We start from the raw sequence: 21,669 nt of genomic DNA, 5'->3' as shown, positions 1-21,669 counted from the left end.
TTGTTTATCTTTTTATCTGCCGATTATCTTATGACACTATGAAGTTATAATGAGGTTTCTCTTATTCCGTTTCTGGTTCTGATTGGTTCTTAAGTTTATCAAGAAGTAGAACGGGTAATCGAACTTGATCAGGATAAGTGCTGATTGGTTACGAAGTTTTGCTATTGTTACACTCATTCTTACAGCACGATGACATAGTGGCTACTGCCTCGCTTCGCCTTTTTGAGGCAGTAGCCACAAAAAACCCCAAAACAAACAGTGGATTAAATGCTGAGCTGCAGAGCAGGAGTGTCTATGAGCCAGATGTTGGTGTGCGTTTTTTTTGTGCATGTAAGAGCATCCGGTGTTACTGAGTGCTAGCAGCGGTTCCCTGGTGTAAACAATATCCCCATGGCTATATGCTGGCTGCCCCAATGTGAGCACGAACAGAAGTCCCCAATCAAGCAGAAAAAACACGAGTGTTCTGAACATAGTTCGTGTAGTAAAATAAATAGCAGTTCAACGAAACTAAGTAATCTGTGAAAAACTGACTGTATACCACAGTCCCATTGGGAGAAGAAGCCTTGACCAGGTCAAGTATTGGGGATAGATGGGTCCATATGGCTGTGGGGCCCTTTTCTTTTGATGAGCTGATTGTGCCAAAGCAGACATGTTCTTCCACTCCACCGACACTTGATGGGTAACACGACATTTCTTTCATTTTAGGCCCTTGTGCTAGCTGCTAGGTGCTAACGTGCAGGGGCGCAGATACGTTTTTTGAACTGGGGGGGACAAAGCTGCCAGCAAACCAACCCCAACCCCACCCCCAACCCCAACATGTGTTGGGCGAGGAATATTCTCTGATGCCCTTAAAACTGCCTTCTGAGCACTGTATCTACAGGCTACCACCGAAAGGAGGAGGCTACCAGAAAGGCATCTATACTCCGTACGATTTTACTTTCACTATGACATTACTTTGAACAGACTATCAAAAAATTGCAAGGTGATATGATAAAGTAAGGCACAGTTTACTTACAGTCGTTGCTTTTTGAAAAAACGATGCAATAATTTTCTGCCTTTTTGGTTTGGCACCCTTCATCATGCCGTGTTGGGGTCCTGAACTAGGAGCTGTCCCCGATATGCCTGTCAAACTTGTTGTGGGTAACCATAGCAACCAAGCTCGAGCTCGCAACCTGTGCAGTCTGCGCAGCTCAACCAACTGAATATCAGTCTTTGTTTTGTTTTATGTGAGTTGTTGCAACTATGTATGTACTGCTGTGCACCTCAATAAACTGAATGGTAATTAATTAGTCTTTTGATTTTTCCGTGAGGTTTACCGTATGCAAAGAAAGACAGCATAGACGTTTTTTCCTCCCTATAAGTGGGGGGGACCGAATGAGGTGAATTTAAATCTGGGTGGGACGAATCCCACCCGTCCCACCCTCTATCTGCGCCCGTGCTAACATGTCACCTCATGACCTTGATCAACATCTGTTTATACAATCTTTCTCTACAGTGTTGTAAATATAATATCTAAAAGAAGTGCACATGAACATGTTGATAACACAGTTGATGAGCAATTAACCCACTCTATGTTCAGACAATAATATTGATGAAATATTGAGGAGGAGGAGAAAAGACGGACCACACAAAGTTAAAATTTCCTCCACTGAAGGAAGTGACATCACGTGCTGTTGGACAGGTGACTTTGGAGCAAACCATTGCTGAGTTAAAGGGGTCTTGCCAGTGGCTAACACAGTTGACAGAGATTTCTCAGACACATGCAAATTGAATATATAGTCATGAGTCAAATACACCTTTATCATGTTTTAATGGTTATTTTCAACAAAAAATGATGAAAATAATATACAAAAACATGCATCCTACTGTTAATTTGGAGAGCAAACCTTCACCTTTAACAAATCGGACAGCACAAAAAAAAATTCCAATGTAGTGTACGCAATTTCTGCAAAATAAACAGTGGAACTTGCTGACGTTTTATAATAAATTAAAAAAGAATGTGTACCAATGTAAAATAGATAATTTTTTGAAGTGAATACTTCATAAAATTGATAAATACAACCTGTGGACATGACGTACCCCTACTTATAGAATGAACTGAATAAGTTAGGACAATGGATTAAAAATATCGACATGAGTATTAAAATAGAACATCTCCAAAAGACTGCCTTGTTAGGAACAGCGAGAATATTGCGGAAAGTTTTGGAAAAATGAAAATGATGCTTATGAAGAAACAATTAAATTATTTTGGACCTTCGGCTACTAGTTGTAGCTCGCTCCTGAGGACAAATCTGGTTTAACATCTATTTACTGAGAAATGTAGAAACACATCTAATAATAATTATAATAACAATAATAATAATAAATTAACTAAGTAGGGAAATACTAAAGATTGATTATTCATTCATCTCATTATCTCTAGCTGCTTTATCCTGTTCTACAGGGTCACAGGCAAGCTGGAGCCTATCCCAGCTGACTACGGGCGAAAGGCGGGGTACACCCTGGACAAGTCGCCAGGTCATCACAGGGCTGACACATAGACACAGACAACCATTCACACTCACATTCACACCTACGGTCAATTTAGAGTCACCAGTTAACCTAACCTGCATGTCTTTGGACTGTGGGGGAAACCGGAGCACCCGGAGGAAACCCACGCGGACACGGGGAGAACATGCAAACTCCACACAGAAAGGCCCTCGCCGGCCCCGGGGCTCGAACCCAGGACCTTCTTGCTGTGAGGCGACAGCGCTAACCACTACACCACCGTGCCGCCCCCTAAAGGTTGATGAATAATGTAAATAATAATGGGTGTGTTAGCGCTGTTTGTTTGTGTGGCTCTTGACTGCCATCATGTGGCCAAGTTTAGGAAGTGCACGTTCCCTTTGTTGATTAAAGTCAGCGTTTCATCAATAAATCTGTAGGAAACAGCGGGGGGGGGGGGGGGGGGGGGGCTTATCAGTGCGAGGCTTGTTGCCTGTTAGAAAATGTATTTAATAATAATAATAATAATAATAACTGATTTTGTACTGGATGGCTGTTGGTTTCCCTCATGTGGCCACATTTGGAAACTTGACTCGCTGCATTTTCAGTCAATAAATCAGTTGAAATAATGAAATGATCCAATAATTGTAATGTAGGATATGGATGCATGCCGCTCCCATCCCATTCATCCATGAGAGATGTGAAGAGCGTGGGTTTATTTGTCACCATTGTGTATTAATGCCTGTGTTCAACCCACTGTACTGCATGGCAGTTTGATCAACACTGGAGTGTGAATTGAGGAATACTGTAGACATGTAATACATTAAGTAGTTAGATCAAAAATAATCAAAATAAATAATCACAAAACTAAATAAATACATCGATCTGGTCAAAACAGAGTGTAGATGTATATACATTTACTGTAACCCAGATTGGGAAGATGATGGGCCTTAAACCCCCATTTATTGTGAGCATTGTGTTTATAGAGAAGAAAAGGCCTGGGAGTAGACAGTGCTGAGTGTGTTCATTAGAGCGCTGGCTTTATTTTGACAGATGGGTTTGATGTTCTGCATGTCGGTTTATTTTGCCCAACTGGTGAAATGAATAAGATTTCCCTGTAAATGAAACTTGGAGTGTAAGAATGAGGTTAGTGTTGGTGAAAATGCAGCGAATTTAGAACTTTATAGATTCTGTATTAAATGTTGCATTTGTGAGAGCTGATAAAGTAAGGTCTGATATTTGTTATTGCATTCCTTTCTGTGCTGCTGCTGGTAACTTAGATAAATTAGTGGCATGTTCACTGACATTTATATAACTATTTTGTCTATTTTTAAATTATTTTATCTTAACCGTTCAAGCACCAACCACCAAAGCAAATTCCTTGTAAACTCCCAAAAACAAAACAAAACAAAACAAAAAAAGATTTATTTAATTCATTATTTTTAATCTTCCTCCAATGATTTATTTAATTGACCTATTATTATTATTATTATTATTATCATCATTATTACATAAAAATGTTTGAATATTTTGATATAAATGTCCCTTATAACAATGTCATAAATGCCAAACAAATAAATAAAATAAATATATGAGAAAAATGTACCAAAATAAAGAAAGGGTAATATTTTGTCTTTGATACAGATACACCAGCTTGTACCTTAGACAAGGCAGTAGCATTTCTGAGTGACATGTACTAAAAAAAAAAAAAAAAAAACACACAAAACACACATTTAAAAAAACAACAACCCTGGTTTTACCGCAGCCACTGGATAAATACTGTACCGACACAATGCTGTGTTATGCATTTAACCCGTCAGGCTGCGTTAAAGATTTAACCGAAATGTCGGGTTACTTGAACAAAGACCATTAGGTTAAATTTACATCCTGGTTGGGTTCTTGTTTCAACCCAATATGTTGGTTATATTGACTGCAGTACTGAGTTAAAATTAGCCAATTAATGAGTTATTTATTATTGGCTTATTTTCTTCTCACTGTTTATTGATTAATCATAATTAAACAATCATTAATAATAAATAATACATTATTAACAGTCACTAGCAAATGAAACGTGTTCAATCTGTATGTGTTTACAGCTATATTGGAGACTCTGGCCTGTGCCAAAATCCCCTAATGATCTGACCACATTGTGCAGGATATTAATTTTATTGTACCAGATTCACAACAGAACATTTAGATAAAACAGAAGAGTATATTAAAAGTACAGTTTCAAAAAGTACATTAAAATCAATAACAGAATATTAAACACATACAAATGGACCTTTCCAATTTTTTTTTGATGGCTGGTTTGTACAGGCCTGTAGGGACGCATGCAGGATTGTAACCGCTGGAGAAACAGCTCTCTCCATTTCATATAACGCATGCTGCATCGAGTCCCAGGCGGGACGGCACCACTTGGAAATTGAAATTGGCATGTTATGATTGCCGTCTGACTACGTCACATGTGCAGGGTTGAATAGCCGAGTGCAATCCCTTGTACCAGGTCATCTGTGTCAGGGACACCCCCTCCCCCATCTTGGCTAAACACAGGAGTATATACCCTCAGTATCATGGAGCTGAAATGGCGATACTGGATCATTTGATATCCTATGAAGACAGTGTTCAGTTTGAGAATGATGCTTAAGAAGGTGTCTTCTGGACAACCTAATCAATGTAAAAGTTCTGGTACAGCCATTTTCACAACACTGAAAATATTCAGATGCCTAATTGGCACTGTGCACCGCACATCCGTGTTTTGCAGCGAAAACCAACACATGCTGTTTTATTCACATATTCAGTAGAGCTATTTGCTGTGGTGACATTAGTTACTGACTAATTCTCTGTAGTGTTTTAGAAATTGTGATTGGAGGCCAATTTTGGGAATGAGACTCGCAATGAGGCCCTCATCTAAAAGAAGAAAACTCTCCTCATCGACTGCCTCACCTGAAACACAGAAAACAGTAGTTGTACGTTGTGGGTCTTATAATGGGACAAATTATACAGCTAACCCACTGCCATCCCAGCCCTTATCCACAGACACACAGTACACATTTTACTGTGTATTATATGGTATACTATTGTTATTAAATGTAAGTATTGTAGTTTTCCATTGCAGAAACTTCCAGCAATTACACGCTTACCTCCAAAACCATCTGTGAGCTCGTGAAGCTCCTATTTTGCAAGTTTGTTTTTGACACAGCTGTCCGTTTATATGCATACAAAGGCTGCAGGAAAAACACACATCTGTCAAAACAAAATCAACATGTCTGTCTCAATGAAGAAAAGCAGCAGCAACATGTCATAACATTTGATGATATCTGTGTCAATACGAATAAGGATTGACATTCACCACCTCTATCACCATGCAAACTGGCTAACTGTGAATAAATTTTTCCATGTAATTTTGCTGCCTTTACAGCAGGGAGAGTTTGTATAAGCACATCATAATATTACAACCCTTAATCTGTGTAGCTTTAAACTGCCCCCTTGCCAGTTGTCATCTTCCCGGGCACAAAGACTGTTCATTGGGGGAAAAACAGTGCTTTTAAATGTAGTGTGACCCAGCGGCTGGGGTGTTTCGACTCAACAGCAGCCCAACAGCTGTGCAAGGTTAGAAGTGACCGTGCCTGAGCACACTTGACAATGCCTAGCTGTTAAAACTACACAAAACTACACAACATGGTCGTCACAAACAAACCATTATTTGTTTACGTTAATTAATCAGATCATTCACAATCATCGCTGAAAATCAGCAGGGGAAGGAGCTTAGAAACAGCGGGTTATGGCTTGCGGCTCCTTGTCCCATTGACTGTCCATTCCCTTCCCTGTCGGTTCCCTTCTGCCTGTGGATCGCCACTCTGCTGATCCGCTGAAACCACTTTGTTTATTGCCCTCCAAAATCAGCCCTTTTCCAGTGCATTTTGAAAGATACTGGACAGGACAGTTGGAAGAATAGATTTTTTTTTTAATTGTAATGTAGCGCAAATACTATAACAACCGATTTAAATGGACGCAGCTGCTGGGTAGACTGCATCATATCTGACTGTCCTCAACCACTAAGCCAGCAGCTGGGTTATAGAAAGCAACTCAGAATGAGTTAAAATAACCCAAGAATATGACCCCACAGCCTCGACCCAGCGTTTAGGTTGGGGGAGGAAGAAAAACAAGGCAGCGTTTCTTCGAGGGTGCTTGTGTGGTGAAGCGTCGGCTCTGTTAACAGTGTACACAGACATCGGTGTGGATCAGAGCTGAGTGCCGGGCCGAGTAATAAGGCGATGTTCTGCGTTCTGTGACCTGTAGCTGTAGTGGACCGAGGAGTTTAGAATCCGGGCCTTGAAGCCACAGACGGGCTCAAAAGGGAACGCCAATGTTGCACAAACACAGAGTGCTTTTACTAACCTCATTACAGTGATGGCTGTTTGTTTGTTTGTTTGTTGACAGGGAGTAACTGCGCATGAGCAGACCATGATCTGTCGGCAGTTGTTTGCAGTTCGCTCAGCCGATCAAAACGGCGTAAAAAATAATGTGAATGATAATGTTTCTGTGCACAGAAAGGATGAAGAATGCGCTCGCCAGTGAAAAGCTGTGGCGTTCTGTTTCTTTTTGAATGTGTTTTACTGCGGGACCGTTGTTCTTAGGCCTGAGGCCCGCCCACTCCGGGTCTCAACTCGGTCCTGTAGAGAGTGTATAAAGGCTGTGGGCGCTGCGCAGTGACATGAACTGAGCAGCTTGACTTGGAGAGAGCAGCGCGATGTCTGGCAGAGGAAAGGGCGGCAAGGGGCTCGGGAAAGGAGGCGCTAAGCGGCACCGGAAAGTTCTTCGCGACAACATCCAGGGAATCACCAAGCCGGCTATTCGCCGTCTGGCTCGCCGTGGCGGTGTGAAGCGCATTTCCGGCCTGATCTACGAAGAGACCCGCGGTGTGCTGAAAGTGTTCCTGGAGAACGTGATCCGCGACGCCGTCACTTACACGGAGCATGCCAAGAGAAAGACCGTCACCGCTATGGATGTGGTGTACGCCCTGAAACGCCAGGGACGCACTCTGTACGGCTTCGGCGGTTAAACGCTCCGACACTGAACCGCACCAACACAACGGCTCTTTTAAGAGCCACCCAAACATCCACAAAGAGCTCTTTCTCCATGAGTGTGTGTGTGAGAGAGGGAAGAGAAAAGCAGCCTGTGTATTTTTTTTATTCTCAGGTAATATGCTTGCTGTTTCGTTCTGCACTACATTGAGCCACAGCAACGAAATCTCGTTCTAATGTGTATTGTTTGATGCAAATCTGAATGAAAATAAAGTCTATTTAAAATGAAGCAGAGAACAGGAAACTGCAGACACGAGTAACATCAGTAATACTTAACCGCTTCTATATGAAAGCTGTGTGAGAGAGAAACGCTTCAGATGGTGGTAATAGAAATATAAGAATGGAATGAATTCTTATCTATAAAATTCTTCCATCAGTGCTGTGAATATAAAACGGCGGGAAGGGAGACAAAGCGAGGCGGAGGGGAAGGAAGTGGGCGGAGCGGTAGGAGGCGCCCCGTATGAGGAGGTTTGGAACTCTGGCCAATAAAATATGTTCCTGCCTCGTGTCTAATTACACTGCGGACCTGTAAATAGAGCGGCCGCGAGGCGGGCCTTATTCATTCTCTTACAGTTTAGCCGAGGAGCAGCGCCATGCCCGAGCCACCTAAAAGCGCGCCCAAGAAGGGCTCCAAGAAAGCCGTGACCAAGGCGGCTGGTAAAGGAGGCAAGAAGCGCAGAAAGTCCAGGAGGGAGAGCTACGCTATCTACGTGTACAAGGTCCTGAAGCAGGTTCATCCCGACACCGGCATCTCGTCTAAGGCTATGGGCATCATGAACTCCTTCGTCAATGACATTTTCGAGCGTATCGCCGGTGAGTCCTCTCGTCTGGCTCACTACAACAAGCGCTCTACCATCACCTCCAGAGAGATCCAGACCGCTGTGCGCCTTTTACTGCCTGGCGAGCTGGCCAAGCACGCCGTGTCCGAGGGCACAAAGGCCGTCACCAAGTACACCAGCTCCAAGTAAAGCGCGCTGCTGCTGCGGCCGCCTTCAGCAACCCAACGGCTCTTTTAAGAGCCACTCACTTTCTCATAGAAGAGCAAATTCATGTCTCTCTCTTCGTGTTGTTCCCTTGTTTTATAATAAATGAGGAATTGAATAAAAATTTATTTACGGGAGATACAGCGAGAAAAATTGCCACATCAAGAAAACCGACCTCCATCAATGAGTAAATAAAGGAGCTATTTTACTTACAAAGCGAAAATAACCGAGTAAAAATTATATGGGTGCTGCACCGAGTTATTTAAAACGTTTTGTCTGTGCGGATAAATGGAAATCTACCTTGTGACAATGTCCATTGTTAAAAACACAACGTGTGAAGTGATAAATGTATTGAAATACGCACCTTGATACACCTTTTGTCCTTGATACATATAGACCAATTATTAAATACAGCATTACCTTTGCTCATTTCCAAGCAGCGGAGAAAACTTTCTGCTTCTCTCTTCTGATTACTGAAGCGGCGCTCAGACACCACAATATCTAAAAGGACAAAAACCTGTCAGTCAAACCGCGAGGAGTTCTAGAACTCTGGCCACTGTGTCCTAACAGCTGTTCTGTTTCACTGCTCCGACTCCACTCGAACCGTGAGCTCAAACAGAACGGTGTTCCGTGCAGGGGATGGAGACGGGCTCGTTTCTGTGAGACAGTGAGGTGGCTCTTAAAAGAGCCTTTGTGTGCGTTAGACGGAGTCCGCGTTTAAGCGCGCTCTCCGCGAATACGGCGTGCCAGCTGAATGTCCTTGGGCATGATGGTCACTCTCTTGGCGTGGATGGCACACAGGTTAGTGTCCTCGAACAGGCCGACCAAGTATGCCTCGCTCGCCTCCTGCAGTGCCATGACAGCCGAGCTCTGGAAGCGCAAATCGGTCTTAAAGTCCTGAGCGATTTCTCTTACCAGGCGCTGGAAGGGCAGTTTACGGATGAGCAGCTCAGTAGATTTCTGATAACGGCGGATCTCCCTCAGAGCCACGGTGCCGGGCCTGTAACGGTGAGGCTTCTTCACGCCGCCGGTAGCGGGGGCGCTCTTGCGGGCAGCCTTCGTGGCGAGTTGCTTCCTGGGCGCCTTGCCACCAGTGGATTTACGGGCCGTCTGCTTGGTTCTTGCCATGGCGGAGAGCTCTGCACTTCACAGTTGAGAAACAGAATAAACAGCGCCGGTGGACGCTGGCTTTTTCAACTCTAACAGCGCCCTGCGCTCATTGGGCGTCTTGAACGCGTTCGCCTGTCATTGGAGAGAACGCGCTGCGTCACCTATTCGCTATTGGACCGTCTTTTCCCGCCGACACAGTTTGAAACACAGCCACACCCGTCCCTAATTTATTGCCGCTCGCGCAGCTCCGCAGAGCCAACAGCGCAGCTTAGCGCGTTTTGTAGGTTCAATCGCCGCACGGACAGCGCCGTCATAATCTATTTTCACCCATCAGCCTTCCTTTATCGCCAGCACACTACTATTATTAGTGTTATACTTTTACGACTAAAATGCGTTATAAATAAAATGCATCATTACTACTAACAACACTTGATTATATTGTTTATGAACTCCTTTTGTGCTAGAGCTATGAAATACCCCAAAACCTGTGAAAGGGTTAAAAAAACTGCACTTTTTCAGCATAGATGGGTGGCTCTTAAAAGAGCCTTTGGGACTGACGAACGCAGCAGTGGGTGAGTTTATTTAGTCTTGACGGCCTTCTCAGTCTTTTTGGGCAAAAGCACCGCCTGAATGTTCGGCAGCACACCACCCTGAGCGATGGTCACTCCGCCGAGCAGTTTGCTCAGCTCCTCATCGTTGCGCACAGCGAGCTGTAAGTGGCGGGGAATGATGCGAGTCTTCTTGTTATCACGAGCGGCGTTACCGGCCAACTCCAGGATCTCAGCAGTCAGGTACTCCAGCACGGCGGCCAGATAAACTGGAGCGCCGGCGCCGACACGCTCGGCATAGTTGCCTTTCCGCAGGAGCCTGTGGACACGGCCCACGGGAAACTGGAGTCCGGCTCTGGATGAACGACTCTTGGCCTTGGCTCGAGCCTTGCCGGTCTTTCCTCTTCCGCTCATTCTGCTGCTCAGATCTGTTACAGGAACAACTCTGAAATAAAAAGCGCTACAGCTCGTGCCCTCTGTGATAAAGACAACACGGCTCTTCTCTGATTGGTTAAGATCGTTGTAGCTGAAAAACCAATCACAAACATGCCGTCAAATTCCAGCGTCAGTCTGCGTGACAACCATCCCACGGGTGTGTGTGTGTGTGTGTGTGTGTGTGAGAGAGAGAGATGAAAAAGGAAAGAAGGGAATATAGGCATATATATTATAAAATTTATATATCGATGTAAAGACATGTAAATTGTTATTAGTTCCATCAGCCCTGACTCAGTTCATGTTCTCCCAGCGCCCTCCTGTCACCGTTTAGTAAAGCAGGAATCAACTCCACCACAACAATCAGCAGCATCTGATATCCTGAGTGAATATGGAATACTGCTCTTTCAACGAGGACATGGGTGGCTCTTAAAAGACCCGTTTAGGGAAAGAAAACAGTCAAACAATCATGTTTACTTCTTTTTGGGGGCCGCCTTTTTCGCCTTGGCCGTTTTGGGCTTTACGGCTTTGGGCTTGGCAGTTTTTGTCTTCTTCGCGCTCTTGGCAGCCTTTTTGGGGGTCGACGGTTTTTTCGCCTTCTTCGGGCTCTTGGTGGATTTCTTGGCGGCGGCAGGGGGCTTCTTCGCCTTCTTAGGAGACTTCTTGGCGGCGGGTTTCTTGGCCGCTATCTTCTTGGGCTTCTTAGCGGCGGTTGGCTTTTCGGCGGCCGCCTTTCTGGCTTTGGGCGCGGCTTTCTTGGCGGGCTTCTTGCCTTCGGTCTGCGTCTTGTTCAGCTTGAAAGAGCCAGACGCACCGGTCCCTTTGGTCTGCACCAGGACGCTTTTCCTCACAAGGTTCTTGACGGCGATTTTAACGCGGGAGTTGTTCTTCTCCACATCGTATCCGGCGGCCTGTAAAGCTTTCTTCAAGGCGGAGAGGGACACGCCGCTCCTCTCCTGCGACGCAGAAACCGCTTTGATGATGAGCTCGCCGACGCTCGGGCCTGATTTCTTGCTCTTTGAAGCTGCTTTCTTCTTGGGCGCTTTGGCCGGCGCGGCGGCGGGAGCGACTTCTGCCATCTGTCTCGGAGCTCCGGAGCGGAAGCGAGTGAAACGCTGTGTGGGAAACGGAGGCCGCGGGCGGGGCTTAAAAGCGCTCATGAGAACGTTTGCGACTCAACCGCGCTGCCGCTGAGTGAGCGCGCTGCCGTCACACACTCGCACTTGTGTTTTCTCACGGCGTTTCTCGGCGAAAATAAGACTCGGAAGACAAGATCCAAAGCGATCGAGCACACGTTTAGCGAGAACGGGCTTTCTCGTTCCTCCCGAGCTCCAGCAGGCCCAGGTACAGACCGAGCGTGTCGCGCAGTGGCCATAAAACAGCACGGTGCGGCTCGAGCCGGCGGGCTGCGCGCTTTGTGCGATGCCGTGTGTAAAAACGGGCTGAGAAACGGCGTGGCCGCTGTAAGCGCTCTGGGCTGAGTGGAAGGAAGGAGAGCCCTGTCAATGACCCTGATGGATTTCCACTGTCCGAGTGTAGTGTGCAGTTTTGGAAACGGAGCCGCTTTTGTGCTGTGGAAAGCACAGCTTTGGAGTGAGTGTGCGCGCGCCTGGGGGTCAGGTGTGTGTGTGTGTGTGTGTGTCAGGTGTGTGTGTGTGTGTGTGTGTCTATGTGGCTGAGTTGTGGTGTTGGATTTGGTGGAATTTGATGTGCCAACAGGAAGACTAGGCCAGGCGGAGACTGCTGCAGCCTTTTGGTTATTTTATTCCACACTCCTGGAGCTCTACTCGGACGACATCAAAACAGATGTGAACCCTACTGTGGAATTCCTTCCTGATGCTATAATCCTAACACGAATCACTTTGCGCAGCTACAACCCTAAAAATAATCACTCTGATTATTCATGTTGTTTCATCGTTCAGCTTCATAGCAGCACAAAGTGATTCATGTTAGCTTCAGAGCTGCCCAAAGTGAGTCCTGCGAGCTTCATAGCTGCACAAAGTGATTCGTATTTGGGTGATAGCTGCACAAAGTGAGTCATGTTAGCTTCATAGCTGCACAAAGTGAGTCATGTTAGCTTCATAGCTGCACAAAGTGAGTCATGTTAGCTTCATAGCTGCACAAAGTGAGTCATGTTAGCTTCATAGCTGCACAAAGTGAGTCATGTTAGTTTGATAGCTGCACAAAGTGAGTCATGTTAGCTTCATAGCTGCACAAAGTGATTCATGTTAGCTTGATAGCTGCACAAAGTGATTCATGTTAGCTTCATAGCTGCACAAAGTGACTCATGTTAGCTTGATAGCTGCACAAAGTGATTCATGTTAGCTTCATAGCTGCACAAAGTGACTCATGTTAGCTTCATAGCTGCACAAAGTGACTCATGTTAGCTTCATAGCTGCACAAAGTGATTCATGTTAGCTTCATAGCTGCACAAAGTCACTTATGTTAGCTTCATAGCTGCAAAAAGTGATTCATGTTAGCTTCATAGCTGCACAAAGTGATTCATGTTAGCTTCATTGCTGCAAAAAGTGATTCATGTAAGCTTCATAGCTGCACAAAGTGACTCATGTTAGCTTCATTGCTGCAAAAAGTGATTCATGTTAGCTTGATAGCTGCACAAAGTGATTCATGTTAGCTTCATAGCTGCAGCGAGTGCTTCAAATATCGCAAATATATTCAAAGTCTCTTTTCAATGTAAACAATCCTCACTTGGTGATTTTACGTCCTTTGAACACTTATGTGCACTTGTTACATGCTCTCCTAACATATTATTATTATTATTAACTATTTACAGGCCTCCGAGACATTCAGCCAAAGTCTTACTTGAAGAGTTTGGTGAATTGTTATCAGTCATTTGCTTAGAGTTTGATTGTCTTATTATATCTGGGGATTTTAACTTGCATGTAGATAATACTGACAACATTTATGCCAAAGAACTATTTGCAATTATTGATAACTTTAACCTGGTACAACATGTACAGGGACCGACCCACTCTCGTGGTCATACTCTTGACCTCGTCATCACAAAGGGTCTTACTGTTTCTTATACTGTTGTTGACCTGGCCTTATCTGACCATTTCTGTGTTTTCTTTGAAGTTTCTATGTCTCCTCACATTCAGAATAGCTCAACGACTATAGGCAGGAGAGTCATAAACGACAACACGTGCTCTTTTTAAGCAAGCTCTCTCTCAGAACTCAACCAAAATGTCAGACTCTGTAGATGATTTACTGGAATTTTTTAATTTAAATATGACCCAAATTATGGATGATATTGCTCCATTCAAATTAAAATGAGTCAATGATAAGCAGAAAGCACCATGGAAGCAGTACCCGGCTGTTAAACTGCTAAAGAGAGAATGTAGAAAGACTGAAAGAAAATGGCGCAAATCTAAACTTCACATCCATTATCAAATCCATAAAGAGATGCTTTGTAATTATAATTATGAAATTCGTAAAGCAAGACAGTCTTTCTTCTCCAATATCATCAGCAGGAATATGAACAATGCCCGTGTGCTATTTTCAACAGTAGAGAAGCTACCGTATTTTTCAGACTATAAGTCGCACTTTTTTTCATGGTTCAGCTGGCAATGCGACTTATACTCCGGTGCGACGTATATATGTTTTGTTTTGTTTTTTTCACCGCGGAATAACTGGAGCTGATGCTGAGTCTGACGACAGCCACGCAGAAGAAGAGGAAACGGCGCTTCATCTGCCGCTGGAGTTGGCAGAGTTGTTCAGAAGCGACACCGAGGATGAGGAATTCAATGGATTTGCTGATTTGGAGTGAAATCATCAGCTTGATAAACTTGATTGACCTGTGTTTTATTATTAATGATAGGCCTATAGTTATTTAAATAAGTTATGTAGTGATTTTAGGCAGTGCTTAATTTGTGAAGTGGGAGGTCCTGGAACCCAGGAGGTGGGTGGGTCCGGCGACTCAAAAAAAAAAAAAAAAAAAAGGCGGGGGATGGTTTACTATAACTTAAAGCACATGCGCTTATTGTGTGTGTAAAATAATAATAATAATAATAATAATAATAATAATATCAGACATTATGATCTTAGAAAATGCTTTAGTGACAAACAGTTACAGACAGTAATATGTCGTGATATTATATTATAAAATATTAATTTTTATTAGTCTATATATTAAATTATATATTACATTTATCTTCTAAAATAACAGACTGTACTCATCACAACCGGTTTATTTCACCATTGGAGATCAGATCACACAAGACAAGAGTTAAATGACTCATTTTAAGGATTTAAGTAGGGGATTTAAAAGCGGTTGTTGTTTTTTTTTTCACTAGACGGTTGTTTTTACTACCGTACCTGTCTTTGGAGATGATATACCTATAGCCTACTTGACCTCTGATTTGATTAAATAAAATTCGACAAAAATGAAGAATGACTCTCCTCGATGATGACTACAGCTTTAATAACAAAGATGAAAGAGCCATGGGGCGATAATAAGCCCTACTGGTAAAAATATTCTAAAAGCAAACTGATTAATGCATCAGTAATAGGCTACTAATATTAGTTATAATAATAATATAGGCTATTAGTAATAACGATAGTGATAGTATTAAAGATAGTAGTAGATATTTAAAATAATCAGACGAGGCTACTTACAGGGCAAAGGGCACGTGATCACTGCTCAGCTGTTCGTTTATTAAATAAACAATGCAGTCGCGCAGTAACCACGCGCCGCTTATCAGACAGAATCACAGATTCTATGGATAGAATAACCCTTCAAAAAAGTGCGACTTATAGTCCGGTGCGACGTATATATGTTTTTTTCGTCTTCATAATGCATTTTTTGGCTGATGCGGCTTAAACTCCGGAGTGACGTATAGTCCGGAAAATACGGTAACTAATCCCCCACCACAATTAGCACCTGAACTTCTCTCAGTTAATAAATGCAATGAGTTTGCATCTTTCTTCAAAGGTAAAATTGATAAACTACGGCAGAATATTTCTCATAATATATCTCAGTTGCAAAAAATTGAAAAACTGCAATCACCAATGACACAGATAGATAACTTTAACACAATGTCAGAATTTTGTTTAATTGATTATGAGACTCTTGAAAAAACTGTACAAAATCTCAGTTCCTCGACATCTGAACTGGACATTCTGCCCACCAACTTTTTTAAGTCTGTTCTTCATCTTATAATTACAGATGTGCTTCAAATTATAAATACATCCTTGGAGACTGGTGTTGTTCCTGTGTCCCTAAAAAAAGCTGTTGTAAAGCCCCTTCTTAAAAAAAAATAATCTGGATCCTTCAGTGTTAAATAATTACAGGCCAATATCAAATCTACCATTCATCGGGAAAATCCTGGAAAAATTGTCTTCAATCAATTAACTGCCTTCTTGATATCAAACAGCCGTTTTGATAATTTTCAGTCAGGATTTCGTGCCAATCATAGCACTGAAACAGCGCTGATTAAAGTTATAAATGACATACGTCTTAATACTGATGCAGGCAAAACATCGGTCCTGGTATTACTGGACCTCAGTGCAGCTTTTGATACTGTTGATCACAACATACTGCTATATCGACTTGAACACTGGGTTGGATTGACTGGTAAAGTTATCAATTGGTTAAAATCATACTTAAAAGATAGAAGCTTCTTTGTTACCCTGGGAAATTGTTCCTCAACGTCAATGCCCTTGACCTGTGGTGTCCCCCAGGGGTCGATTCTTGGACCATTACTTTTCAACCTTTATATGCTCCCACTTGGGCAAATTATCCATAAAAATTCAATTTTGTATCACTGCTATGCAGATGATACCCAAATTTATTTTGCTCTATCACCAAATGATTATGCCCCCCTTGAATGTCTCTACCAGTGTATCGATCAAATCAACAACTGGATGTCACAAAATTTTCTTCAGCTGAACACAGATAAAACAGAAGTAATTCTATTTGGAAAAAAAGATGAAAGACTCAGGATTACCACTATTCTTGACACAAAAGGGATTAAAACTAAAGAAATGGTTAAAAATCTTGGTGTTTTCATTGACAGCGAGCTAAACTTTGACAGTCACATGAAAGCAATCACTAAAACGGCATTTTATCACCTAAAAAAGATTTCCAAACTAAGAGGACTTATGTCAAAAAATGATCTGGAAAAACTTATACATGCCTTCATCTCTAGTAGGGTTGATTACTGCAATGGCCTTTTCACAGGCTTGCCAAAAAAGACCATCAAACGATTTCAGCTGGTTCAAAATGCAGCGGCGAGGGTTCTCACACGAACAAAAAGAACAGAGCACATTACTCCAATTCTAAGGTCCCTTCACTGGCTTCCAGTAAGCTACAGAATTGACTTTAAAGTATTGCTGCTGGTATACAAATCTCTAAATGGTACAGGGCCCAATTACCTCTCTGATATGTTGCAGCGGCCTAACCCAATCAGATCTACCAGATCGAAACAGAAAAATTTACTATTAAAACCAGTTGTTTAAACAAAGTGTGGTGAAGCAGCTTTTAGCTACTATGCAGTACAGCTATGGAACCAACTGCCAGAGGACATTAAAAATGCTCCTGCTGTTGGCAGCTTCAAATCTAGGTTAAAGACGAAGCTGTTTTCAGATGCTTTCTGTTAAATAATTAATATTTTTACATTTTTTATAATCTTTACTTTCTCTGCATGTTTTAAATTTACTTCAACTTTATTGTATTTTATTCTGCTAGTTTTTTTTTCCCCTTTCTCTTTCTTTTTCTCCTTTTTCTTTTTGGCATTTTAATATTTTATTTCTACTATTGTTTAATTCTTATTATTTTCTTTTAATTCTGTTAATTCTTTGAATTAATTCTTTTAGAATAAAGATAAAATTATTTTATGTAATTTTATTTCTCTATTGTTTACGGTTTTTGTTTTTACTTCTGGAAAGCACATTGAACTGCCATTGTGTATGAAATGTGCTATATAAATAAACGTGCCTTGCCTTCATAGCTGCACAGAGTGATTCATGTTAGCTTCATAGCTGCACAAAGTGATCCATGTTAGCTTCATAGCTACTTAAAGTGATTCATGTTAACTTCATAGCTGCACAAAGTGATTCATGTGAGCTTCATAGCTGCACAAAGTCAATCATGTTACCTTCATAGCTGCACAAAGTGATTCATGTTAGCTTCATAGCTGCACAAAGTGATTCATGTTAGCTTCAGAGCTGCACAAAGTGATTCATGTTAGCTTCATACCTGCACAAAGTGATTCATGTTAGCTTCAAAGCTGCACAATGTGACTCATGTTAGCTTCAGAGCTGCACAGTGATTCATGTTAGCTTCATACCTGCACAAAGTGATTCATGTTAGCTTCATCGCTGCAGAAAGTGATTCATGTCAGCTTCATAGCTGCACAAAGTGACTCATGTTAGCTTCATAGCTGCACAAAGTGACTCATGTTAGCTTCATAGCTGCACAAAGTGATTCATGTTAGCTTCATAGATGCAAAAAGTGATTCATGTTAGCTTCAAAGCTGCACAATGTGACTCATGTTAGCTTCAGAGCTGCACAAAGTGATTCATGTTAGCTTCATACCTGCACAAAGTGATTCATGTTAGCTTCATCGCTGCAGAAAGTGATTCATGTCAGCTTCATAGCTGCACAAAGTGATTCATTTAAGCTTCATAGCTGCCCAAAGTGATTCATGTAAGCTTCATAGCTGCACAAAGTGATTCATGTTAGCTTGATAGCTGCACAAAGTGATTCATGTTAGCTTGATAGCTGCACAAAGTGACTCATGTTAGCTTCATAGCTGCACAAAGTGACTCATGTTAGCTTGATAGCTGCACAAAGTGATTCATGTTAGCTTGATAGCTGCCCAAAGTGATTCATGTAAGCTTCATAGCTGCACAAAGTGATTCATGTTAGCTTGATAGCTGCACAAAGTGATTCATGTTAGCTTGATAGCTGCACAAAGTGACTCATGTAAGCTTCACAGCTGCAAAAAGTGATTCATGTTAGCTTCATAGCTGCACAAAGTTATTCATGTTAGCTTCATAGCTGCACAAAGTGACTCATGTTAGCTTCATAGCTGCACAAAGTGACTCATGTTAGCTTCATCGCTGCACAGAATGATTTATGTTAGCTTTATAGCTGCACAAAGTGATTCATGTTAACTTCATATCTGCACAGAGTGATTCATGTTAGCTTGATAGCTGCACAAAGTGATTCATGTTAGCTTCATAGCTGCAGCGAGTGCTTCATAGCTGCACAGAGTGATTCATGTTAGCTTGATAGCTGCACAAAGTGATTCATGTTAGCTTCATAGCTGGACAGAGTCATTCATGTTAGCTTCATAGCTGCACAAAGTGATTCATGTTAGCTTCATAGCTGCACAAAGTGATTCATGTTAGCTTCATACCTGCACAAAGTGATTCATGTTAGCTTCATAGATGCACAAAGTGACTCATGTTAGCTTCATAGCTGCACAAAGTGACTCATGTTAGCTTCATAGCTGCACAAAGTGATTCTTGTTAGCTTCATAGCTGCACAACGTGACTCATGTTAGCTTCATAGCTGCACAAAGTGATTCATGTTAGCTTCATACCTGCACAAAGTGATTCATGTTAGCTTCATCGCTGCAGAAAGTGATTCATGTCAGCTTCATAGCTGCACAAAGTGATTCATGTAAGCTTCATACCTGCACAAAGTGACTCATGTTAGCTTCATAGCTGCACAAAGTGCCTCATGTTAGCTTCATAGCTGCACAAAGTGATTCATGTTAGCTTCATAGATGCAAAAAGTGATTCATGTTAGCTTCAAAGCTGCACAACGTGACTCATGTTAGCTTCATAGCTGCACAAAGTGATTCATGTTAGCTTCATACCTGCACAAAGTGATTCATGTTAGCTTCATCGCTGCAGAAAGTGATTCATGTCAGCTTCATAGCTGCACAAAGTGATTGATGTAAGCTTCATAGCTGCACAAAGTGATTCATGTAAGCTTGATAGCTGCACAAAGTGACTCATGTTAGCTTCACAGCTGCAAAAAGTGATTCATGTTAGCTTCATACCTGCACAAAGTGATTCATGTTAGCTTCATCGCTGCAGAAAGTGATTCATGTCAGCTTCATAGCTGCCCAAAGTGATTCATGTAAGCTTCATAGCTGCACAAAGTGATTCATGTAAGCTTGATAGCTGCACAAAGTGACTCATGTTAGCTTCACAGCTGCAAAAAGTGATTCATGTTAGCTTCATAGCTGCACAAAGTGATTCATGTTAGCTTCATAGCTGCACAAAGTGACTCATGTTAGCTTCATAGCTGCACAAAGTGACTCATGTTAGCTTCATCGCTGCACAGAATGATTTATGTTAGCTTGACAGCTGCACAAAGTGATTCATGTCAGCTTCATAGCTGCACAAAGTGATTCATTTAAGCTTCATAGCTGCCCAAAGTGGTTCATGTAAGCTTGATAGCTGCACAAAGTGATTCATGTTAGCTTGATAGCTGCACAAAGTGACTCATGTTAGCTTCATAGCTGCACAAAGTGACTCATGTTAGCTTCATAGCTGCACAAAGTGACTCATGTTAGCTTCATCGCTGCACAGAATGATTTATGTTAGCTTGACAGCTGCACAAAGTGATTCATGTTAACTTCATATCTGCACAGAGTGATTCATGTTAGCTTGAGAGCTGCACAAAGTGATTCATGTTAGCTTCATAGCTGCAGCGAGTGCTTCATTGCTGCACAGAGTGATTCATGTCAGCTTCATAGCTGGACAGAGTGATTCATGTTAGCTTGATAGCCTCACAGAGTGATTCATGTTAGCTTCATAGATCCACAAAGTGACTCATGTTAGCTTCATAGCTGAACAAAGTGATTCATGTTAGCTTCATAGCTGCAGCGAGTGCTTCATTGCTGCACAGAGTGATTCATGTCAGCTTCATAGCTGGACAGAGTGATTCATGTTAGCTTGATAGCCTCACAGAGTGATTCATGTTAGCTTCATAGATCCACAAAGTGACTCATGTTAGCTTCATAGCTGCACAAAGTGATTCATGTTAGCTTCATAGCTGCACAAAGTGATTCATCTTAACTTCATAGCAGCAGAAAGTGATTCATGTGAGCTTGATAGCAGCACAAAGTGATTCATTTAAGCTTCATAGCTGCACAAAGTGATTCATGTAAGCTTCATAGCTGCACAAAGTCACTCATGTTAGCTTCATAGCTGCAAAAAGTGATTCATGTTAGCTTCATAGCTGCACAAAGTGATTCATGTTAGCTTCATCGCTGCAGAAAATGATTCATGTCAGCTTAACAGCTGCACAAAGTGATTCATGTTAGCTTCATAGCTGCACAAAGTGATTCATGTGAGCTTGATAGCTGCACAAAGTGATTCATGTTAGCTTGATAGCTGCAGAAAGTGATTCATGTCAGCTTCATAGCTGCACAAAGTGATTCATGTCAGCTTCATAGCTACACAAAGTGATTCATGTCAGCTTAATAGCTGCACAAAGTGATTCATGTCAGCTTCATAGCTGCACAAAGTGATTCATGTGAGCTTGATAGCTGCACAAAGTGATTCATGTTAGCTTGATAGCTGCAGAAAGTGATTCATGTCAGCTTCATAGCTGCACAAAGTGATTCATGTCAGCTTCATAGCTACACAAAGTGATTCATGTCAGCTTCATAGCTGCACAAAGTGATTCATGTCAGCTTCATAGCTGCACAAAGTGATTCATGTTAGCTTGATAGCTGCAGAAAGTGATTCATGTCAGCTTCATAGCTGCACAAAGTGATTCATGTCAGCTTCATAGCTACACAAAGTGATTCATGTCAGCTTCATAGCTACACAAAGTGATTCATGTTAGCTTCATAGCTGCACAAAGTGATTCATGTCAGCTTCATAGCTACACAAAGTGATTCATGTCAGCTTCATAGCTACACAAAGTGATTCATGTCAGCTTCATAGCTACACAAAGTGATTCATGTCAGCTTCATAGCTGCACAAAGTGATTCATGTTAGCTTCATTGCTGCACAAAGTGATTCATGTTAGCTTCATAGCTG

The 21,669-nt window shown here is 42.1% G+C and overlaps 5 protein-coding genes across 6 annotated transcripts; 2 read left to right on the top strand and 3 right to left on the bottom strand.

The window, feature by feature from the left end:
- Positions 1 to 5,634: 5,634 nt before the first annotated feature.
- LOC132901287 (histone H3) lies at positions 5,635 to 9,771 on the bottom strand. 2 transcript variants are annotated; one of them, XM_060943598.1, is made up of 2 exons: positions 8,972 to 9,771; positions 5,635 to 5,708 (listed from the first exon to the last, which is right to left on the bottom strand). In XM_060943598.1, the coding sequence occupies exon 1, from the start codon at positions 9,677 to 9,679 to the stop codon at positions 9,269 to 9,271; it is 411 nt and encodes a 136-aa protein (XP_060799581.1). In that variant the 5' UTR covers positions 9,680 to 9,771; the 3' UTR covers positions 5,635 to 5,708; positions 8,972 to 9,268. The 2 variants fall into 2 exon arrangements, with proteins under 2 accessions (XP_060799581.1, XP_060799580.1); XM_060943597.1 differs by having other exon boundaries at positions 5,659 to 5,727.
- LOC132901297 (histone H4) lies at positions 7,208 to 7,798 on the top strand. Its single transcript, XM_060943606.1, has one exon. It carries the CDS (start codon positions 7,235 to 7,237, stop codon positions 7,544 to 7,546), a length of 312 nt encoding a protein of 103 aa, XP_060799589.1. The 5' UTR covers positions 7,208 to 7,234; the 3' UTR covers positions 7,547 to 7,798.
- Positions 8,143 to 8,887, top strand: LOC132901295 (histone H2B-like). The gene has a single exon (XM_060943605.1). The coding sequence runs from the start codon at positions 8,162 to 8,164 to the stop codon at positions 8,534 to 8,536; it is 375 nt and encodes a 124-aa protein (XP_060799588.1). The 5' UTR covers positions 8,143 to 8,161; the 3' UTR covers positions 8,537 to 8,887.
- A 373-nt stretch (positions 9,772 to 10,144) lies between the features above and the next one.
- On the bottom strand, positions 10,145 to 10,988 carry LOC132901290 (histone H2A-like). The gene has a single exon (XM_060943601.1). The coding sequence runs from the start codon at positions 10,621 to 10,623 to the stop codon at positions 10,240 to 10,242; it is 384 nt and encodes a 127-aa protein (XP_060799584.1). The 5' UTR covers positions 10,624 to 10,988; the 3' UTR covers positions 10,145 to 10,239.
- Positions 10,989 to 11,062: 74 nt separating this feature from the next.
- Positions 11,063 to 11,765, bottom strand: LOC132901283 (histone H1-like). The gene has a single exon (XM_060943594.1). The coding sequence runs from the start codon at positions 11,718 to 11,720 to the stop codon at positions 11,115 to 11,117; it is 606 nt and encodes a 201-aa protein (XP_060799577.1). The 5' UTR covers positions 11,721 to 11,765; the 3' UTR covers positions 11,063 to 11,114.
- Between the last annotated feature and the right edge of the window lie 9,904 nt (positions 11,766 to 21,669).

Source organism: Neoarius graeffei, chromosome 17, assembly GCF_027579695.1.
Source record: "Neoarius graeffei isolate fNeoGra1 chromosome 17, fNeoGra1.pri, whole genome shotgun sequence".
Lineage (NCBI taxonomy): Eukaryota > Metazoa > Chordata > Actinopteri > Siluriformes > Ariidae > Neoarius > Neoarius graeffei.
The sequence above is the reverse complement of the archived record's forward strand: the minus strand, read 5'-3'. Positions and strand labels throughout refer to the sequence as shown.

Excerpts from the sequence above, each read along its gene's own strand:
- LOC132901297 (XM_060943606.1), top strand. The coding sequence starts at position 7,235 with ATGTCTGGCAGAGGAAAGGGCGGCAAGGGGCTCGGGAAAGGAGGCGCT.
- LOC132901295 (XM_060943605.1), top strand. The coding sequence starts at position 8,162 with ATGCCCGAGCCACCTAAAAGCGCGCCCAAGAAGGGCTCCAAGAAAGCC.
- LOC132901287 (XM_060943598.1), bottom strand. The coding sequence starts at position 9,679 with ATGGCAAGAACCAAGCAGACGGCCCGTAAATCCACTGGTGGCAAGGCG.
- LOC132901290 (XM_060943601.1), bottom strand. The coding sequence starts at position 10,623 with ATGAGCGGAAGAGGAAAGACCGGCAAGGCTCGAGCCAAGGCCAAGAGT.
- LOC132901283 (XM_060943594.1), bottom strand. The coding sequence starts at position 11,720 with ATGGCAGAAGTCGCTCCCGCCGCCGCGCCGGCCAAAGCGCCCAAGAAG.